This window comes from Trachinotus anak, unplaced genomic scaffold (assembly GCF_046630095.1).
Source record: "Trachinotus anak isolate AG129_WGS33_773 ecotype Australia unplaced genomic scaffold, CSIRO_AGI_Tana_v1 ptg000028l, whole genome shotgun sequence".
Lineage (NCBI taxonomy): Eukaryota > Metazoa > Chordata > Actinopteri > Carangiformes > Carangidae > Trachinotus > Trachinotus anak.
The window spans coordinates 15,468,622-15,487,140 of NW_027273879.1; the positions used below are offsets into that span (position 1 = coordinate 15,468,622).

At 39.8% G+C, this 18,519-nt stretch overlaps 2 protein-coding genes across 3 annotated transcripts in view; both read left to right on the forward strand.

Annotated features, from left to right (window-relative positions):
- Positions 1 to 6,059, forward strand: part of cntfr (ciliary neurotrophic factor receptor) — a 230,217-nt gene extending 224,158 nt beyond the window's left edge. For both annotated transcript variants that reach the window (XM_071465293.1, XM_071465294.1), the window contains exons 10-11: positions 3,131 to 3,257; positions 4,342 to 6,059. In XM_071465293.1, the coding sequence (XP_071321394.1) occupies positions 3,131 to 3,257; position 4,342 (128 nt within the window). In that variant the 3' untranslated portion in view covers positions 4,343 to 6,059. The remainder of the gene's footprint in view (positions 1 to 3,130; positions 3,258 to 4,341) is intronic.
- Positions 6,060 to 10,901: 4,842 nt separating this feature from the next.
- On the forward strand, positions 10,902 to 17,800 carry tmem267 (transmembrane protein 267). The gene is made up of 3 exons (XM_071465358.1): positions 10,902 to 11,016; positions 12,512 to 12,976; positions 14,624 to 17,800. The coding sequence occupies exons 2-3, from the start codon at positions 12,569 to 12,571 to the stop codon at positions 14,957 to 14,959; spliced, it is 744 nt and encodes a 247-aa protein (XP_071321459.1). The 5' UTR covers positions 10,902 to 11,016; positions 12,512 to 12,568; the 3' UTR covers positions 14,960 to 17,800.
- The last annotated feature ends 719 nt before the right edge of the window (positions 17,801 to 18,519 follow it).

The window sequence follows — 18,519 nt, forward strand, 5'->3', positions numbered from 1 at the left end:
TTCAGGTCCAGATGGGGTCCCTGTTGCATGGTGCCCCGCTCTTTATCATCACAGTGGATGATAAAATAGACCACAGGGATAAATTTGTTTATAAAAAAGTAAGAAAAAACACAAATGTCATGTTACCTCGAAAGCAGCGATAAATTGCAACGATTTATCAGAGTTGCTGGTGAATGTTTTTGCACAAAGGCTGTTAAAAGAAATACACACATTCACTTAAACTAATAGAAACAAGGCTGTTAGATGGGAATCAACTCGCATTCGCAATTCTGTAATTATACATGAAGCAGAATCACATCAGCAGGAAAAAAAAAGGGGAATATGTGATGGCCTGTCAATGATCGGACCGATAACCACAAAGTTCAGCCAGAGCGACCTTTTTTCTTTTGTTTTCAGATGACCAGCTTGTTAACATCTACACACTGACCAATATTTCCTGGCTGCTCAGCCAAAAAGGAAATGAATGGACTTCCTGTGCCTCATTGATTGTGTGAAGTCTAAACACCCAGTTACGCTTTCTCCATTTCCTTTCTGTCTTTCTGTTATATTACCACACGCCACATTTCCTCCAAGTCCTTTTTTTTTTTTTTTTTTTTTACTTGCTTCTGTTACTCTCTGTCCTCTGAGGTGACCCATGCGTCATGGAGATGAGCCACAACGGCAGCTAGTTGTGCTGAGGTGTCTCCTCTGCTGTTTCTTGGCATCAACAGCCTCATTTCGAATCACAAGGAAAGTGGAGTGGCAGACAGATGACATTCAGAAATCCCGTCCTGGCTGACTGGACCGTTGCCTAGCGATCATATTCCAGGAAGTAAAAACAAGATCTAAAGCTTTAAACAGTTGCAGCCGGTCTTAGTGTCACAGCCATCTAAGACATGTTCCTGCCTCACCCACTGTGTGAGACAGAAACTGGACTCTGTCTAGCACTAAACCTGCAACACTAGATATCAGTTCTTATATCCTTCATGTCGAAAACTATTTATAAACGCTTAGTTTCTGTTTCAGCCACCGCCACAGATAAATGTTGAAGCCAGCGCCGAGGTTCCTTAAGGTCCTGTTGTTCTATATGCTGCCTCCAAAAAAGAGACTTTGCTTAAATTCATAGAAAAACCAAAGGTGCATAATGGGAGGTGTTGTTATTTTAGGCATCCAGGGTTCTTGAAGTGAAAGTCACATTCAGTTTCCCTACAGACAGTGAAATCTGACCGACGGTCTGAATCAGCCGGCTGAATCATCAGAATATTAAGAAACTGAGTTAGAAAATATCTGTCAAAAAAGTCAAAAGGTACACACCTGTATCTTAAAATTTAGGCTTTTGAGAAAAATACATCTAGCGGGTTAAAGGTGCTATATGTATGTTTCTGCTATTGCTACATGGCCAATGTCAGCATTGATGTCTGTTTAATCATGTTACTGGTTCAGCATCAAACTTTTCATCAAATTCCTTTACTAGCCTGACGCTTGCATGCTAACCAGCTAGCTGGTAACAGTGAGTCACTGTAGCGTATTCCAACCTCCTGTATTGTATAAACGCAACAATGACTGAAGCTCTTTGAACTTATCACCACCACCACCACCACCACCACCTACTCCCAGGAAGAAACCATATTTGGCAGCTAAGAAAACTTTACATTTTTGTATTTGCCACAGGTTTTATTGGGGCCTCTTACTGGCTCCTTCTTTCCACACGGATCATCACCAACCACCTGATGATCATGTATATGCTGTGTTCATGGTTTTCTGACACTCATCTCTTACATTGGAGCATCCCAATGCCTCAGACATCAACACTATCACCATCAGAGCTCAAGCCATTCAGCATGCTCCCTCCCTCTACCTTCACCTGTTCCTCTTCCCCGCCGCTGTTTATCCCGGCCCTCTCCTCCTCACATCATCGCCTCGTTTCCCTCTCTTTACCTGTCCTCCACTAGCTTGTTACATCAACTTACATCCCATAACTGTCTCTCCTCGTCACCATCACATTATTTCTGCTTAATTTTTTTTCCCTTCATCACTCCAAAGCACAGTGTTTTGCTGCAGGCAGGAAGTATTGCACCGAGCAGCTGAACATGTTAAATGTGCCCTAGTTCTCTCTCTCTCTTCTCTCTCTCTCTCTCTCTCTCTCTCTCTCTCTCTCTCTCTCTCTCTCTCTCTCTCTCTCTCTCTCTCTCTCTCTCTCACTATTTCACACCTGGCTGCCTCCTTCTAATATCTCCCAACACAATACTACACAGCCATCATTAATTGGAAGGAGAGGGAAATCATATACTCTCTCCAGTAAAAAAAAAAAAAAATGCTTTGGGTGCATGAGTTAATATCTATTGCGCTGCCTGCAGCTGTAGCAATACCCCTGTTTTATACAACATTAAACTGTGATATTTTTATTTGTCATGCAATGTAGAACCAAACTGAGGCACTAAAAATATCTTAAGCACACACTCGTTTTCAGCATTTCAGTATTTGCCACAAGCTTTTTAATTTGTACGTAATTGGACTGACTGGAAACGTAAGAGTGTGTCACAGTGACTTTTTTTTCCCATAATTTCTTTAATTTATTTATTGTTCTGGGATTTTTTTGAGACAGGAATGTTTTTGTGACTCCAGTCAGTCTACAACTGCCCTTATGTGCAGAATAATTTGAATATACAGTATATTATGGGTGTGTAAATGTGTACTGGACCATCTCTCCTTGCAAGATATTAACTTTCAGCCTTCACGGTCTCCTTTACCACAGGGTTTTTACCTCATCCTGTTTCCCTTTCTCTTCTTTCCGTCTTCATGCATTATCTATTTTGCTCTGTCAGTCCTTCTCAATCCTCGTTTCCCTGCAGCCTCAGTATGAGTGAGATTTTTTTTTGTCCAGTTCATTTCATAACTGCTTTGACAAGTCCCATATTGATTGCGCTTGCAGATTAGAATTGATTTCACTCCGCACTGTATTTCCCTTTCTGTTTGGTTCTTCCTGGTATGATGAACTTTTCACTGTCCATTCATCAAAAAGACATTTTGGACATTTAGCACCGGGAATTTTAAAAAAAAAGAGCTGAAGGAAAAAGCAAAACAAGAATTTAGAGAGTCAGTTAAAAACATGCTCATTAAGGACTGTTGTGTTTTCTCATTGGTTCTCCAGAGACTAAGACCTCCCCCATACCGTCTTCCAACGCGCCACAAAAGGCTGAACCTCCAGTCGGCAGAGCTGCCAAGGTCCTCACGTTTTTCTCCCCTTTGCTGTTAGGAATGCTGCTGCTGTTCATGTGGTAAGAGTGCACACGCACACATACACACACACACCTCTTGCAATGAGTCGACAACCCCAACCTCATCTTTGAATTGATCTTGAACTCAGCCATTCAGTCATACAATGGCAAGTCGATGCATGTCTATTGATGTCGAGAGCATGTTTAATAGAACAAGAGAAACAACGATTGGCTGAGTTTGTTTTATGACCCAGCGGGGAGCAGTTGCTTCATATTTTTCTGCAGAACCCCCCAAAGAGATTGAAGTAAAATCCAATCCAAAGCTGTCCCATTTCATTAATTTTACAGGTTTTACTCCATAAATCATGTTGTAATAGTAAGTGTCCTGCCGAAGATGCGGGTGTTGAACGGTGAATGCTGAAGAGCTGAACTGCAGCTAAGTTGACTGTGATGGTGTGCAAACAGGAAGTGGTCTTTGCAGAAACACTGACAAACACCCCTTGAATAACATAAGAAAAGGACATTAAACATGACTGCATCCCTAACAGGCCAACCTACTGCTCATTTTATCCACACAGTTGGGTAAATATGGTAAAGGCACATTCCTCCAATTCAACCATCGAATTTGGAAATGTGGTAGGAGCAGTTACGATTATCTTTCCTGAACAGGAAAGACTGATTTGTTTTTGTAATACAGGCCTAAGGCATTTCAAAAATGGTAATGTGTTAATGTGAACACACACACCAAAGGCAGACAAAGTAAGGTTTTTAAATATAAAATGTGATAAGCTTATAAAATATAAGTCCTGTACAAGATCACAACTTGTGACCTCTTACAGAAAAAAGCAGTATCTCCATAAGGCTCCTCACCAAGTTTCAGATGTTAATGAGTTGTTAGAAGCTTCACTTAAGAGGCATTTCCCCTCCAAACTCCTCCGATGGTTTCATTTGAATATCTGAAGTTACTTCACCACAAATGCCAAAAACGTCCAACGGTATGAATAGAAATTAGTGTATGAGAAATTTTCCTCTTTCCTACCCCATCATCATTATGAGGTATTTCTGCTTTAGTAAAAAGGAGCTCAGTACATGTTCCAGCACTGAAAACAAGATGCCTAATTTGTGCTTCTGTCTCTCTCTCCAGATTTAAAGGTCTTATTCCTGAAGGGAGACAAGGAAGAGGAGGAAGAGGAAGAGGAGGAGGAGGAGGCTGGTCTTTTTTCTATTTTGCACATGTTTCAAGGATACAGTGCATTGATCATTTCTGTCCATCACACAGTTACTCACCAAGGTTACTTAGACATGAAATCAGACGATGATAATGCGATTTAGCATTTTTTGATTGAATGGTGTCAAAGAAAATCATCAGAGGAACTTCTGAAAGTGGCATCCTCATCATCATCATGATCATCATCACCAACAACAACAACAACAACAGCAGCAGCAGCAACAGCAACAGCAACAGCAACAGCAACAGCAACAGGAGCAGCAACAACCACAACAACAGCAGTGATATCAGCACCTACAGTCTTATATTGCCCCCTGGTGGCTTTGATGGGCCACGGCAGACTGATTTGTTTTGGAGGACAAATCAACTCATCAGATGAGAGAAGAAAAAAAAGTCTCCTCACCTTTTTTTTGTCTTTTTTTTTTTTATTGATCAATTGATAGTCTTAATTTTACCTTTTCCTCTAAAATCGTAGCACTGCACAGACAAACACATAGAGAGCGTGTGTGTTTGTGTGTATAGTCACCATAGCAGTCCCCATACAGCTAAATCATCATGCCAAAGACTCAACTTCACCCCCAACAAAACGGTTCCAAACAATTCATTGAGCTTCCCGAAGCCTGTGCCTGCCTTCATCATGGGTTGAAAACCCCAGAAAGTTGTGTGTGTGTGTGTGTGTGTGTGTGTATGTGTGTGTGTGTGTGTGTGTGTGTGTGCGCACAACACCTTATCAATACCTACTTAAACGGTATAGGAATCAAACTTGGGACGAATCTGAGGAAGCCTGCAGCTCCTGTTTGTGTAAACTTACCATTTAACAAAGAAGTCACAGAAATACTCAATCGGACTCTGAATCTGTTCGCCTCCAACGACTGAATCAGACTGAAGGAGCGAGTGGTTTTTTTCGATACGAGGACTAACACTTTGAAGAATTCAGTAACGGTAGTCTGGCTTATTTAGACAATTAGCTTTACATTCTGCTTTCAGCGACTGGCAAGGAGGACCTGGATTGTAAAAAACAAAAAACAAACAAAAAAACAAACAAAAAAGTGGATTTGAGACTGAACAATTCTTTGCTGACCCATGTTTGGTTTTTGATTTGACTTTGTAATGACGGCGACAAAGTTGGATATTGAAATATTCATATGAGCTATGTTGGTTTTCCATTCTGCTCTGTGCTGTAAGATACAATAACACAAATCTGTTTGCTTTCCAAATTCCAACGCCTTTACAAAACATTAAAAAAATGTCTTTTTGCAGTTTACATTTCAGTAGCCAATATCACCAGTTAATATTATGTTATTCAAAGGAATATTGATGTGTTTTATTGTATTTTTTTTTTCTTTTTTGATTTTATGGACAAATAATAAAAACACACATATAGGACTTTAGTTTTTTTATGTTTTTTTTTTTTTTTTCAGACATTCATAATGGCTTAATTCTCCTTGATCCTATTTTGTAAACTATGATATGTAACTTTAACATTGAACAAAAAGTTTATTATTTAATAATAATAATAATGTATGTATTAGCAGTAGAATGTCGTAACCTGTACCTGGGGTCTTTTTTATAGATGTATATACAATGACAGGTTTCAACCATTAAATGTGACCATTTCACAATGAATGATGACACGCTGGCCTCATACTCATTTTGACTTTCAAACACTGAGAACAGAAAATATCACTACACCGCCAGTTTTCTCCTGATAGCTACAAGATGAAGGTGAGGTGTCAGTGCTGGAGCACAAAGACATCAATTTTTAAACCCGCATGAAAACACAGTCCCAGTAACTTTTCAGTGTAATAATAGTGGTGACGCATTTTTTTTTTTTTAACCTAACAGCCATAAACAAACACTTCTTCATTTCAAGTTTTCCAGATCGATACTTGTGACCGAGCAGAAAGCATTTTCTCTCAATTTGGCTGGGCCGGAGAAGTATATTTACAGTTTCAGATGAGCTGTATTGGCAGTGCACGGGTGATTTGGTTCGCAGGTCTGCACAGGAAAGGTTGCTCAAGAGATCCTCCACCTGATGAATACCATTTTTGTTCCACAAGCTCCCTTAGAGCAAAAGTAGAATCAATTCTTGGGTCCGTCACAGCCAGTTACCCAACATACAAACTGTTATAGCAATAATTTCTCAACCAAATAAGTTTGGTTTAAACTTTTATGGTCTCCTGACTGCTTATTTGAAATGCCGCTGTGCTCCCAGATCTGAGCCATTGACTTGCTTAAGTATGCTGTTATAACTGTCAAAACAACAGTATGTGGCAAGTGAAATTTTAACTATACATTAAGCAGATGACCACACATATGGTCAGATATACTGGTATTCAACAAGAAAATAAGATGGGAGACGCAGTCAGTCAAAATTCCCATTTTGACCTTTACCTCTCTTTCTCCGTCTCTCTCTCTCTCTCTCTCTCTCTCTCTCTCTCTCTTTAATCTGTCTCACTGTCTCTCCTTCCTCTCTCAAGCCCCCTTTCTGTCATTATTCTGACAAGTTCTGGCAGGCCGATCTGAAGACCTAGGACAAATCAATACACCATCTAACCGCTGTCAGCTGGAGTCCTCCGTGTGTGTGTGTGGAAGTGTGTGTGTGCAGACAAGAGTGTATCTGCTTGCGTGGATATTGCATTCATTACTCTTTCCTTCCTTCTTGCCTTGCTTATACTGGCCCGTCTGTCCTCTTTTTTTAAATAGGGTTGTCAATAAGAACCCAATTAATATTTACAATGACAAATCACAAAGTGAGCAAGGAGGGCAAGGAGAGTACAACAGAAGAGCAGTGAGGAGTCTTTTGTTGTTCTTGTTGTTCTTTGTCTTGTAAACAGGCAGAGAAATCTTTTTTTTTTTTTTTTTTTGCACTTTGAGTATCAAAACAGAACTTTTCACCTGATATTTCAACTGCACTTTAATTAAATGGCAGTTGAAATGTTTAGCCATGTTCTCTTTGTCGGCAACCGCAATGTGATCCACATTAACCGCAAGTATCTAGGAAAGAGTGTGTGCGTGTGTGGGTTCGCCATCCGCAGCCTGTCAGTTCCAGCAGCCTCGCTCTGCTCTAATGGCTAGTTTGACCTTTCACTGATAACTGGATGAATGACACGATCTCTGCTTCCCTCTCACTTCCGCCCTGGCCTCTGGCTCTCGCCTCTTTAAACACTCAACTTACTGCCTCTCTGGTTTTCCTGTCTGTCTCCCTCAAGCTCATTTTACGATTTCTGTGTTTTCCACTTTCTCACACAGCATATTAACTTGCTCTTTGTGCTCCCAATCTAGAGCATCTCCACACACATTTTCAACATGCACGCTTAGTTTTCTCCATCATTCGTCCTTCTTCCTGGGATTATTTTTCCAATTTATTTTCCACACCATTTTGAAGTAACATATACATTAAATCCATGAAAACAAGCGGCTCATTGAATACACTTGTGCCTTTGCTTTTTGGCAGCAATGTGTTATTTACTCACAAAATCTGTGTCCAAGTTTTCTATTTTCTAAATTTTTACAAATTTTCTTTCACAAATGCCAGAAAAACATATTGGAGATGAATGCTATTACCCACATTTTTCCTGCAACACTGTCCTGCTCTTAAACTGGCGACATCTTTCATAGTTTCATAACTTTACACTGGTGACTAAATCTAAAACATTACATTACTTTTTTTTTTTTTTTTTTTTTTTTTTATAAATGGAGAAAAGTGAAAGTCCTGTATTCAGCCACTGGAGGGCAGCAGAGACAACCTCCTCCCCTGTACGCTGTCTGTGGTGCTGAAACATTCAAATGCAGTCATTGTCACTGTGTCTCTCTCCATGGTGCTGAATAATTCAAGCTCCCGGTAAATCCCACTTCTCTAATTTCATATCTCCCCTGCCCTCAGTCCTCGTGTGACCCACAAATCAATTAAGGCCGCCTTCATAACAGACAGCCCACAGTTCAGCCTGGTGCTCATAGCAGGAGTATAATGTTTGCTGATGAATCACCGTCTTCTCACTGAAGTGTTTAAATATAAGAATATGCAAACTCAAAATGTTTTTGTCTTCTTTAGGTCTGCCCTGATATTTGCCTGCATACCACAGAACATCAGTAGCACATGTTTAAAGACTGGCACTTATTTCACGTCACAAAAATGCGTCTTGAAAGGTCAGGAAATGGAGAAAAGAAGGAACACTGGCAGGGATTTTGTCATGAGCTCTGAAACTCAACTCGGCCAGGCGGCTAGAATCCTGATGATGTTTGCCTCTCAAATCAACCGCATCTGTGAAGAACTGGAATCATTGCTTCTCCACACAATCAACACTGCTGTCCAAGATTTATGCACAGTGCAAAAATGCTACTCACCGAAGACCCCAGCCTCATTCTCCAAATTGTAGCAATTGTCGTGATTACGTTGATCTTGTCACTCCTTTCACAAAGTGTGGCTTATTCTTGAACAGATAAATATATAGAATATACTCAAAATCTGCCCACTTGGTGAGTCACTTTGTGTCCTACCTCAAAAATTGACACAGCTCACCGGGAAGCTGAACAACAGGATCCAGAACATTATAGGATCATGTTTTTGAGCTTCGAGTTTCCCTGGAGAGCGGACAGGTCGTTCCATTTACAGAGCAACTGTGGTAACTGCAGCTCTGGTCCAATAAATCAGTAATAATGGAGCACTATGGGAAAATGAGGTTCCAACCCACACAAGATCACCCAATAGACACTGTCAGAGGGCAGACACAGCACAAATGGAGAAAAGGCAAACTCCAGACTGAATTTGAAATTCTTAACGACTACCTACTGAGATACGGTAAAAAGAACCAGGCTCATTAAAGACATCCCATTAAAAGGTATTAAACTTGTCTGTACAGATATAATCTTGGATGTTTAATAGAGACATTATTAAAATTGGATTTTAGGCGAGTGGTGAAATTTAAATTTATTGCCTGGCAAGTTTCAGCGTTTGAACTGACACACCTATTTAAAAACGCTCCACTCAGCAGGTTCCCCTAACATGAAATATGGGAACCAACATCATCTGTCAGTAATGGTTCTGGATTGGGATCGTTCTGCCTGTCACATATTGTAACTAAACCAGAAGACAAATAAATGTGGCATATATTTTATCATATGTCTCAGACACATTTTGAATCCTTAATTCTGAAACATGCGTCTTAACTGCTGTGAAAAAATTCAATTTCTACATTTAAGAAGAGAGCCAGAGAGTGAGTCACTTCACAATATTCACTCCATGTTACATGCTACTGTATGTAATCAATTAGAATACTTAGTGCCTGGTCAGTTTTTTCATTCTGTTGTCTCTTTCCCTCTCTAGTGGTGCTGAGAGAAACTGCAGCCACAAAATATTACATCTATCATCTCTGATTGCTGCTTTGTATTTTTTCTCTCCCGTAGTTTGTGTTTCTCTTCGCTGTCTCTCTCTCTGTGCTCATTCTGCGGGTATCTCTGTTTCTGGAGCAGCAGGATCCAGATCCACCACTACAACACTCATTATTACTATTATTACCACTGTTATTTATCATTATTATTGATAACACCACTACCTATAGTATATACAGCTGTTCAGCAGACAGCCGCCCACCCTGAGCCCAGTTCTGTTGGAGGTTTCTTCCTGTTAAAAGGGAGTTTTTCCTCCCCCCTGTCGCAAAGCGCTTGCTCTTTGTGGGAACTGTTGGGTTTTTCTCTATAATAAAGTAAGGTCTCAACCTTACCCTGTAAAGTATATTATTATTGGGGCTATAAAATAAAATTGAATTGAAATTAATGCAAAATAAATCACCTCTTATACCAGAACAGTTTGTGCTGTGCAAGTTATATATACTATATATACTCCAAATGAAGATTCTTCATACACTTGAATAGTTACAACACCATGTTGAACTGGAAGTTTAAAGTTATGTTCCATTAATCTTTCATCATTAAGCTCTCTGTTCCAACCACAATAATCAAGAATGGTCTGTAAACCTATAAAAATGTATGTCTTTGAGTGCACAACAGAACAGCTATTTTGGTCGTGTTTTATCCTCATTTCCATTAATGTTTAATCCAGGCACAGCAGCTGTCAGGGCCCATAACGCCATACAGATGCTCTAAAACACAACACGCAGTGGAACAGCGGGCAGTGAGCCAATCAAACAGGACGTTGGACTAAATACTGTACTGGCTAAAATATTTACAGTAAATATTTAATGTAAGACTGCAGCATTGATTAAAGATTTTTTTTTTTAAAAAGGCCATAACTGGACATTTTAATAAAATTGTTAACATTTTATTACATTTCAATATTACTGTAGATTTTTATATTATTGGGAACTTCCACACTTTCCCATCTAGGCTGTTTTTAGGGGAGTTTCTTTTTAGTGTGGACTTCGTCATCATCATCATCAATGATTAAACTGTGCCTAAGGTCCTGGGATCAGACTGGAGCCTCCTCAGAGACAGTGACGCTCTCCCTCAGGGACCGTGTATCTGGCTGTTCCTCCCATGACCGGTGGGCGGCAGCACAGCGCCGTCGGCCATTGACCTGACCACAGCACACAACAGAAGAAGAGCAGGCTGTAACCAGTGCGGGGCAATGGGGTGAGTATCGTTATATTTATCATCCGGTATCTCAGAAATGCCATTAAAGGCACATGAATTATCCAACGCGCAGTTGAATTGTGTGTTTTAATTGTAAGCGGAGCGTGTCGTGTCGTGGACTTCAGGTTGTAGCATAGCTAACCGTGAAACCTGATGTCCGCCCACACAAAGCAGCATCCCTCACTGACAGTTAGCTAGTTAGCTCCTAGCTAGCTGTCATCGTCAGTGATGCTGTTGTAGTTCAGTCATATGTGCTTAAGAGACATCTATTTTTTTTCTTTTAAACACTTTAACATTAATATTTTAATTGTCGGACAAATAAAAAAATGGCGTTAACCTCAGTTGGTCGACGTTACAACAGATGCTCCATGGTAACCGGGAGCTGCTAAAAAAACAAAAAACAAAAAAAAGAGCAGCTAATTAACATTTAATACACCGGGACGGTTTTTGTTTCTTCTAGAGATAAGAGACTTTGTTGCGGTGAGATGAATGCAGACAGAGACTGCCATTTGAGTCTGTCCTACATTTCAGCCAGTTGCGTGAGAAACAGAGACCTATTTTAACACCCCCCCCCCCCCCCCCCCCCGGGTTCAAGGCTCCATGAGCGGCGGTGATACAAGCCTTTTGCATACATTATTCGTACCCACAGTTAGTATATTGAAGACACAGCACTAACATACCTCCATGCTGGGAAGATTTATTTATAGAAGCTGCTGTAACAAATGCACATCAATGTGGTGCTGGAGATGCCTGTTATGTCATGTTTATTCTCTCTCATGTGTGAGACTGAGACAAAGAGTATTTCCTCCTCCGGTGGGACAATGAAATTTATTGTGCTTTTGTTTTATTCTACTCCTGATGTACTGTGGCACATTGTCAAAACCTCATGGGAGTGTATTACAGCTGATTTTAAAATGCGGGGGTGCTCAAGTGTTACAAGCAGATAGTGTACTGTGGTTTGAATTTAGTTTTTCAGGAAAATGGATTAGAGGATGAAATCCATCTATTCTAGGTCCTGGGTTTATCACACTGTTTCACTGCATTTTACCCACACTTGATTTCAGTTATTGTAGTTTAATAGCAATGTGTGGGCTAAACCTGTTAGCCCTCATTAAAACTGCATAAGCCTTTTAAAATATCAAAGTAATTCAAACCTAATTGGCTTATAACAAAACATTATGTAGACAAGTGAAAAGCTCCAAACAGAACATTATACAGAGGCGCACATCTTCACAACATATTATTTTTACATTAAAGAACTGTTTGTCTACTATTACTAAATGCTTTTTCGGTGCATATACATTGTTTACACATGGGCCCTAATAGCTTCAGATGACTGAATGCAGAAGAGATATCTGATGTAAAGTACCAATACGGTGCCCCTCTCTTACTTGCCTTTCATTCTCCTTTTGCTCCAATCATTTCATGTAACTCAGCCTTATCCCACTGCTCCATTTTCCTCCTCATTAATCCCTCTCCTTCTTTGCTTCTCCAGTCTACCTGAATTTTGCTGACCTTCAGTGGCAATTGGCCCTCACAGCCATCTGTCAACATGCAAGGATTCTACTCCAAGCTTGACTCCTCCCCCTCCTTGTCCCCGTTATTGGGGGTGGGCCTCGGGAGAGACAGTGCTCCCGTACCTCTCAGCTTGGCTGTGGAGACGGAGAAAGCCCAAGCCCTCCTACAGACATTCAGCTCTGCCTCCCTGCTGGCGTCTGCAGGACTTGGCATGTTCTGTGTGGTGGCGGACCACACCCTCCAGCTGTCGGGCATTCAAAACCACCTGTGGCTGCGTGCTGCCTTGGACAATGCCACACATGGATTAGTGGGGCTGTGGTCATGGGCGGTTGTTATTGGACTGAGGAAAAAGAGTGATCTGTATGAGGTGCTGCTGGCTGGTCTTCTGGCATCAATCATAGACCTGGACCACTTCTATATGGCTGGATCCCTGTCACTCAAGGTAAGACCTGCACTGAGGGTCGACAAACCTGCAGTTTGTCCGAAAAACTGTATAACTAATTAATACCAATTTTGGATACTGTATTTGTTGCAGCATCTGGCCTTTAACTATGTTTAATTTATCCTGAAATATCAGTCTATTAAGAGTCTGTAGGTGTTTGCATAATGATGTGTTTGCCTGGCTCCAGCCATCTTTTCTTGGAGAAATATTCTGATTCTTTTTGATATAACACACTTCATTCACATCATTCTTCAACTAATTCAGGGCATTTGTGTCATTTTTAAAGAAGCACAGAAGCTTCAGAAAGTATTCAGACCCGTCCAATTTGTGTAGTAGAATTAATTTTGAATGGACATAGTTCCCCATGATATGCTTAATAAGTCATGATGACAAGTACAAGTTTTTAATTTAAATCTCTCACTTACAAAAGCACCAGTGGTCAGGTGTATCATCCAAATTATCCTACCATGTAAAGTGTAAAATTGAACAGATTGGGCATAGTTTACAAAGGCAGGGTGTGCCCAGCTAGTTCACCTGGTTAAGCACATACCATTTATCAAGGCTGAGTCCTTGCAGCAGTGGCTGGGATTAGAATATGGCCCGGGCCTATTGCTTATTGCCTATTGTCATCTCCTTTCTTTCTCTCCCGCTAACAGTAACAGCAAAAAAAAAAGGCACTCCGCTGTGTGAACGGAGTCACTCAACGGTCACTCTTACAGTACCTCAGAAGTACTCTGCAGAGATGGGAAACCTGCCACATGGGCGACCATCTCAGCAGCACTCCATCAATCAGGCCTTTATGATAGAGTGGCTGGATGGAAGCCACTCTGAGTAAAAGGCATAAGACAGCTTGCTTGGAGTTTGCCAAGTACCTTTGAAAGGACTCAGAGCATCAAGAAAAAGGTTCTCTGGTCTGATGAGACAAACATTCTAGATTATACAAATTACAATATTTCTAGGGATCACATTTCAGAAAACTTAGAGGAAGTATTCTTTTCAACCAATTTCTTCCAGAGATGTCAGTGTCAAAAACCACATCCCTGTCATGCCATCTTGCACATTTGGATGATCTTTCTTGTGTTTATTATCATTTGCCACATAATTAAAGCAACTTCATGCTAAATTTAAGAAAAAATTTATAATTATCCGATTAGTCGACTAATCGTTTCAATTGTCGGTGACTAGTCGACTATTAAAATAGTCGTTAGTTGCAGCCCTTTTCAAAGTATAGCTAAACAAAGTTTCCTGTCATTTCTCAGAGCAGCAATAAGGTGTTGAGCTTTTTATTCTCAACTTTGATGAGTAAGTAAAACATTGACATTTGGAAGACATTTCGGGGCAGTCACTGTTAGAATTGCACAGAATGCACGACGGGGTCCAAAAGTCTGAGACTCACTAGAGTTTCACTAGAGTAGGAAAATGGTCTCAGATATTTGGATGTATTAAGCGATTACATGTGAAATAGTTTATCTGTTGAACAAGTGCCTTTAGAAATCAGATGGAAATCGAGCAAAGTGCTGATCAGTATTAGGGTTCTGACTCACAGGTCTGCAGAACTCCTGCAGCTAAGAGCTGGCAGTAATGATATTTGTTGATTGCAGAATGATATTATTGTACCCATCATTCCCTCTCCCACTTTCCCTCCAGGCTGCCGTGTCTCTCCCTCAGCGTCCTCCTCTACACTGCTCCTCTCTCATCCCCGTGCTCTGTCTCTCCCTCCGCTTCCTCATGTGGATCGGACGCCTCAAAGATGCTTGGTGCTCATTGCCGTGGATGCTTTTCATTTCCATGGCGACGCACCACGTCCGGGATGCCGTGCGCCATGGATTATGGGTGTGCCCATTCGGCAACACGGCACCGATCCCCTACTGGCTGTATGTCAGCACCACAGCGACCCTTCCTCACCTGTGTTCAGTGCTCATGTATCTGACAGGAACCAGGGATGTGATCTCCACCAAACACGGGGTGGCCATTGATGTCTAAAGGCCACTGACTTACCATCAACCTCTAATGCTGATCTTGCGGGAAAAATGTTCTAAGCTGTTTGATACAACTTTTAAATACCGGAGATTACATGTGCAGTTGAAGTTGTACTAGTGGAAAGATTACACTGAAAGATTAACTTGAGACTTTTTTTCCAGCTTAGGTGTGGAGATATCCAGTGAAAAAACTTGATTCCAGTCACAAGGATGAAGCAACAGTCGCTATATGACAATGGAAAATAAAAAAAACACAATCTAAAAGCTTTTGTTCCTTGGATGGAAACATCTGTAAAATAGCAAATTAGCTTTTCAAAAAGAGAACGTTCCAGTATGAGTGCCAATCCCTTTTTTTTTTCGAGTAAATATATAGGAAAGCTATTCATGTATCCAGAGAGTGATGCTGATCTCTAATAGCTGTCTTAACTGTTCTGGGATTGACCCTTTAAAGCTTTGACGTATCATTTTGCAGAGGCTTGCCTGATGTCTGTTCATCTACCCAAACCCAAATAAGGGACCCAAGACTTGACCTGTGCTCACATCATTTCTTGGTCCCCCGAACTCTTACCACCTTTACTATTACTGTCCATCCTCGTTCTAAGAACACTCAAGGAAAAGTCAACCAAAGGACAACCACAGGCTGTATGACACTGCCATATCGTTAGCAGTGTCGCTCTCTCCCTCAGTGCATCCAACAGTATGTTACCACTGTTATTACACTGTGCATTTAAAATGTTTCATTTGCCATAGTAGTGAAATTCAGTGTACTGTAGATTGAGGTTTAAATCACTACCACGTCCCAATGACTGAGCAACCATCAAACACTGCAAAACCGTAACTCACATCTATGGCATCATTAAATGCACCACCTGTAACCTCTCTAGCTGCTTGGATGAGCCTCATTGTCCAGTCAGAAACAACTTCTCCTATAGAAGCCAGTTTTTGGATGTCAGTGCTGCAGCAGTGGTTTTCAGTGCCAAACACGTCAGCCATGGAGATGGATGACAATTTTGGAGTTGCTTAACGTGCTGGTATTCCTTGTTTATAAAATTTGCAGCACCGGGACATGTTGGATTTAACTGAAGACACATTCTTATTCCAAAAACAATGGTATTAAGTTTAATCCAAAGCACCATACTTGTTGGATAAAAAGGGTCTTTTACTGTGTCCATGGGTCAACCTGGGAAGACATACTGTGCTGAAGATGCTGTACAGTTCAGATTGTTAGCTAGTTAGCTAGCTAACTTTTCTGAATTCTTACTGTCAACAATTTCTTTTACACTTTGAAATAGTAAACTCCATTCATTGTGTCATGTGCATTTACAGATTTGATTCAGGTGTGACAGCAAAAGCAACATATGAAATGAGAAATGGTTTTGTATTTTAATGTTATTTTGAAAGGTGTGTGGTTTCCCAAGTGACCTCTGTCTTACACCAACCGTAGAAACAATAAGGGAAATGAAAAGATGGTACTCGAAAGACAAATTTATTTTAAACACTAAAGAGAATAACTTGTACAATAGTGTGTTCATTACAAGTAATATCCTCATTTTACATATTAACTTGCGGTATTTTGTCCTATTGCAGTTTTTTTTAATGCTACTGTACGTAAATGATTGATACTGTACAGTGCAGTTTATATGCTGGAATTCTCATTTGACTTTTCAGTGGTGAAACCATGAATTTGCAGAGGGATATGGGCTTTTTATTGTAACAATATAAAAATATTATGATTCACTAAGTCACAGCATTTAAAGGTTAAATTATTCCACTGTTTTACATGTAGACTAATGACACACATTCATTAACAGTATTGTTAATACTGTATTTTAAATAATGAATTGTAACACTAATAATAATAATAATAATAATAATATGTTGTAATGGAGTGGAATTACTGGCTCTTAGAGACTTGTATTATTTGAATGTAATTGACATGATTTCAGTATAAAGGTTTGTAAAGGTAAAAGGTTTGTAGTGGTCTGCATCTGTCTTTTTCAGCAGGGACAGATTTAAGTTTATGCTAAAAACAACAACAAATGGTTTCATTTCCATCAGATTTATTTCTTATGCTTGGTGATTAAAGTTGCAGTGATGCTTTTTGTCCACTAGGTGGCTGTAGTGATTCAGTATTAGTTTTCACTATTTAGTTTTTAATAATTCTGTGTATTTTTTTTTTTTTACTGTAATGTGATTTGAGATGAAGAGTACGTAAGTGGAGTTAGTGTTTAAAAAGTCTTGAATTTTAAATGAGAAAGATAAAGTGAATTCGGTACTCATCAGGTCCTAAAGTTTGCACAGTGTGTTTATAGAAAAATGCCCCAGTGTATATGAGTTTCATTTAAAATGTATTTTAAGTGTTTGTTTGTTTTGTTTTTTTTTCATAGCTACTGTTGCACTCTCATCTATATTTAATTTATTTTCAACTCACCTCTGTGTATATAAATGATTAACACTGGAAGATAATGGCATGGAAAGGAATTTACAGAGACTTCAAGTGTTCACCTAAGCAACTCAAGCACTGTACTGTAATACAGCTACTTCAGTGGAAGTGACTGAGAAAGAAAAGGTTAGATCGGTAGGATTAATGTGAGAAACTTACAAGGAGGCTGCAGTCACGTGACCTTTTACTGCTGCTTATTTTTACAATGTGACCTTCATTAATGGAATATTATGTTGAATTTTGCACATTTTGCGTTTTTTTATGTGTGAATTATGTTCTGTATGGTTTGTTGAATATGATTTTTCTGGCAGTTTAATAGTAAAAAAGTATAGATAGTAATAAGATAGTTTTAATGTAGTGCTCTTTTTATCTCAATAAAATATATCCTGTATATATATTCTATGTTTTTGCATCAATACATGCGGCACATTTGCATAGTGGTATAGAAGATTATAATTAGCACAGAGAATCAATAGTAAACATTTTGCTGTCAGCCGTATGAAATCAGGAGTCTCTCAATTCAGCATCTTGTCCTGATATTATGCAATCAAACAGATTGCTTAATGTCAGTACAGGAGTAGAAAATCAGCAGAGAGGCGAATGTATTCACTGACATCATTGTCAGTAGAGACAAAAGACATTTTTGGATATGAAATATGACCCCTTGTTCCTCTTTTCACCACCACAGCTAAAATTGGAGGGACAATGGTTTATCAGACAAAAATACATTTTATAAATGAGAAGTGATCTGTTAAAGGACTCTGTAAACTATCAGGTATTTTGGGAATGTTCAGTTTAGGATAATACAATACAATAACCTACTGCTCTCTCAATCCAGCCCCTCCCCGCACCCTATCAGAAAATTTAGATCAAGTTATGATGATAAGCTGTGAGTCACAGGTAATGTTTCTGAAAAGGGAAAACAAACTGTTCCTGTTCATTTTTTTTTTTTCAATGCATAGACTAATTAGCCCTGTGTAACCACGAGACACTTTTCCTCTTGCAAATGAAAGTTGAATTCATGAGCAATAAATCACACCTTGAACGCTGACAACACTGTGTCAGTGCGCTCACACTTTGTGACTCCTCTCTGTCTGCTAATGAAAGTTAAAGCACCATTG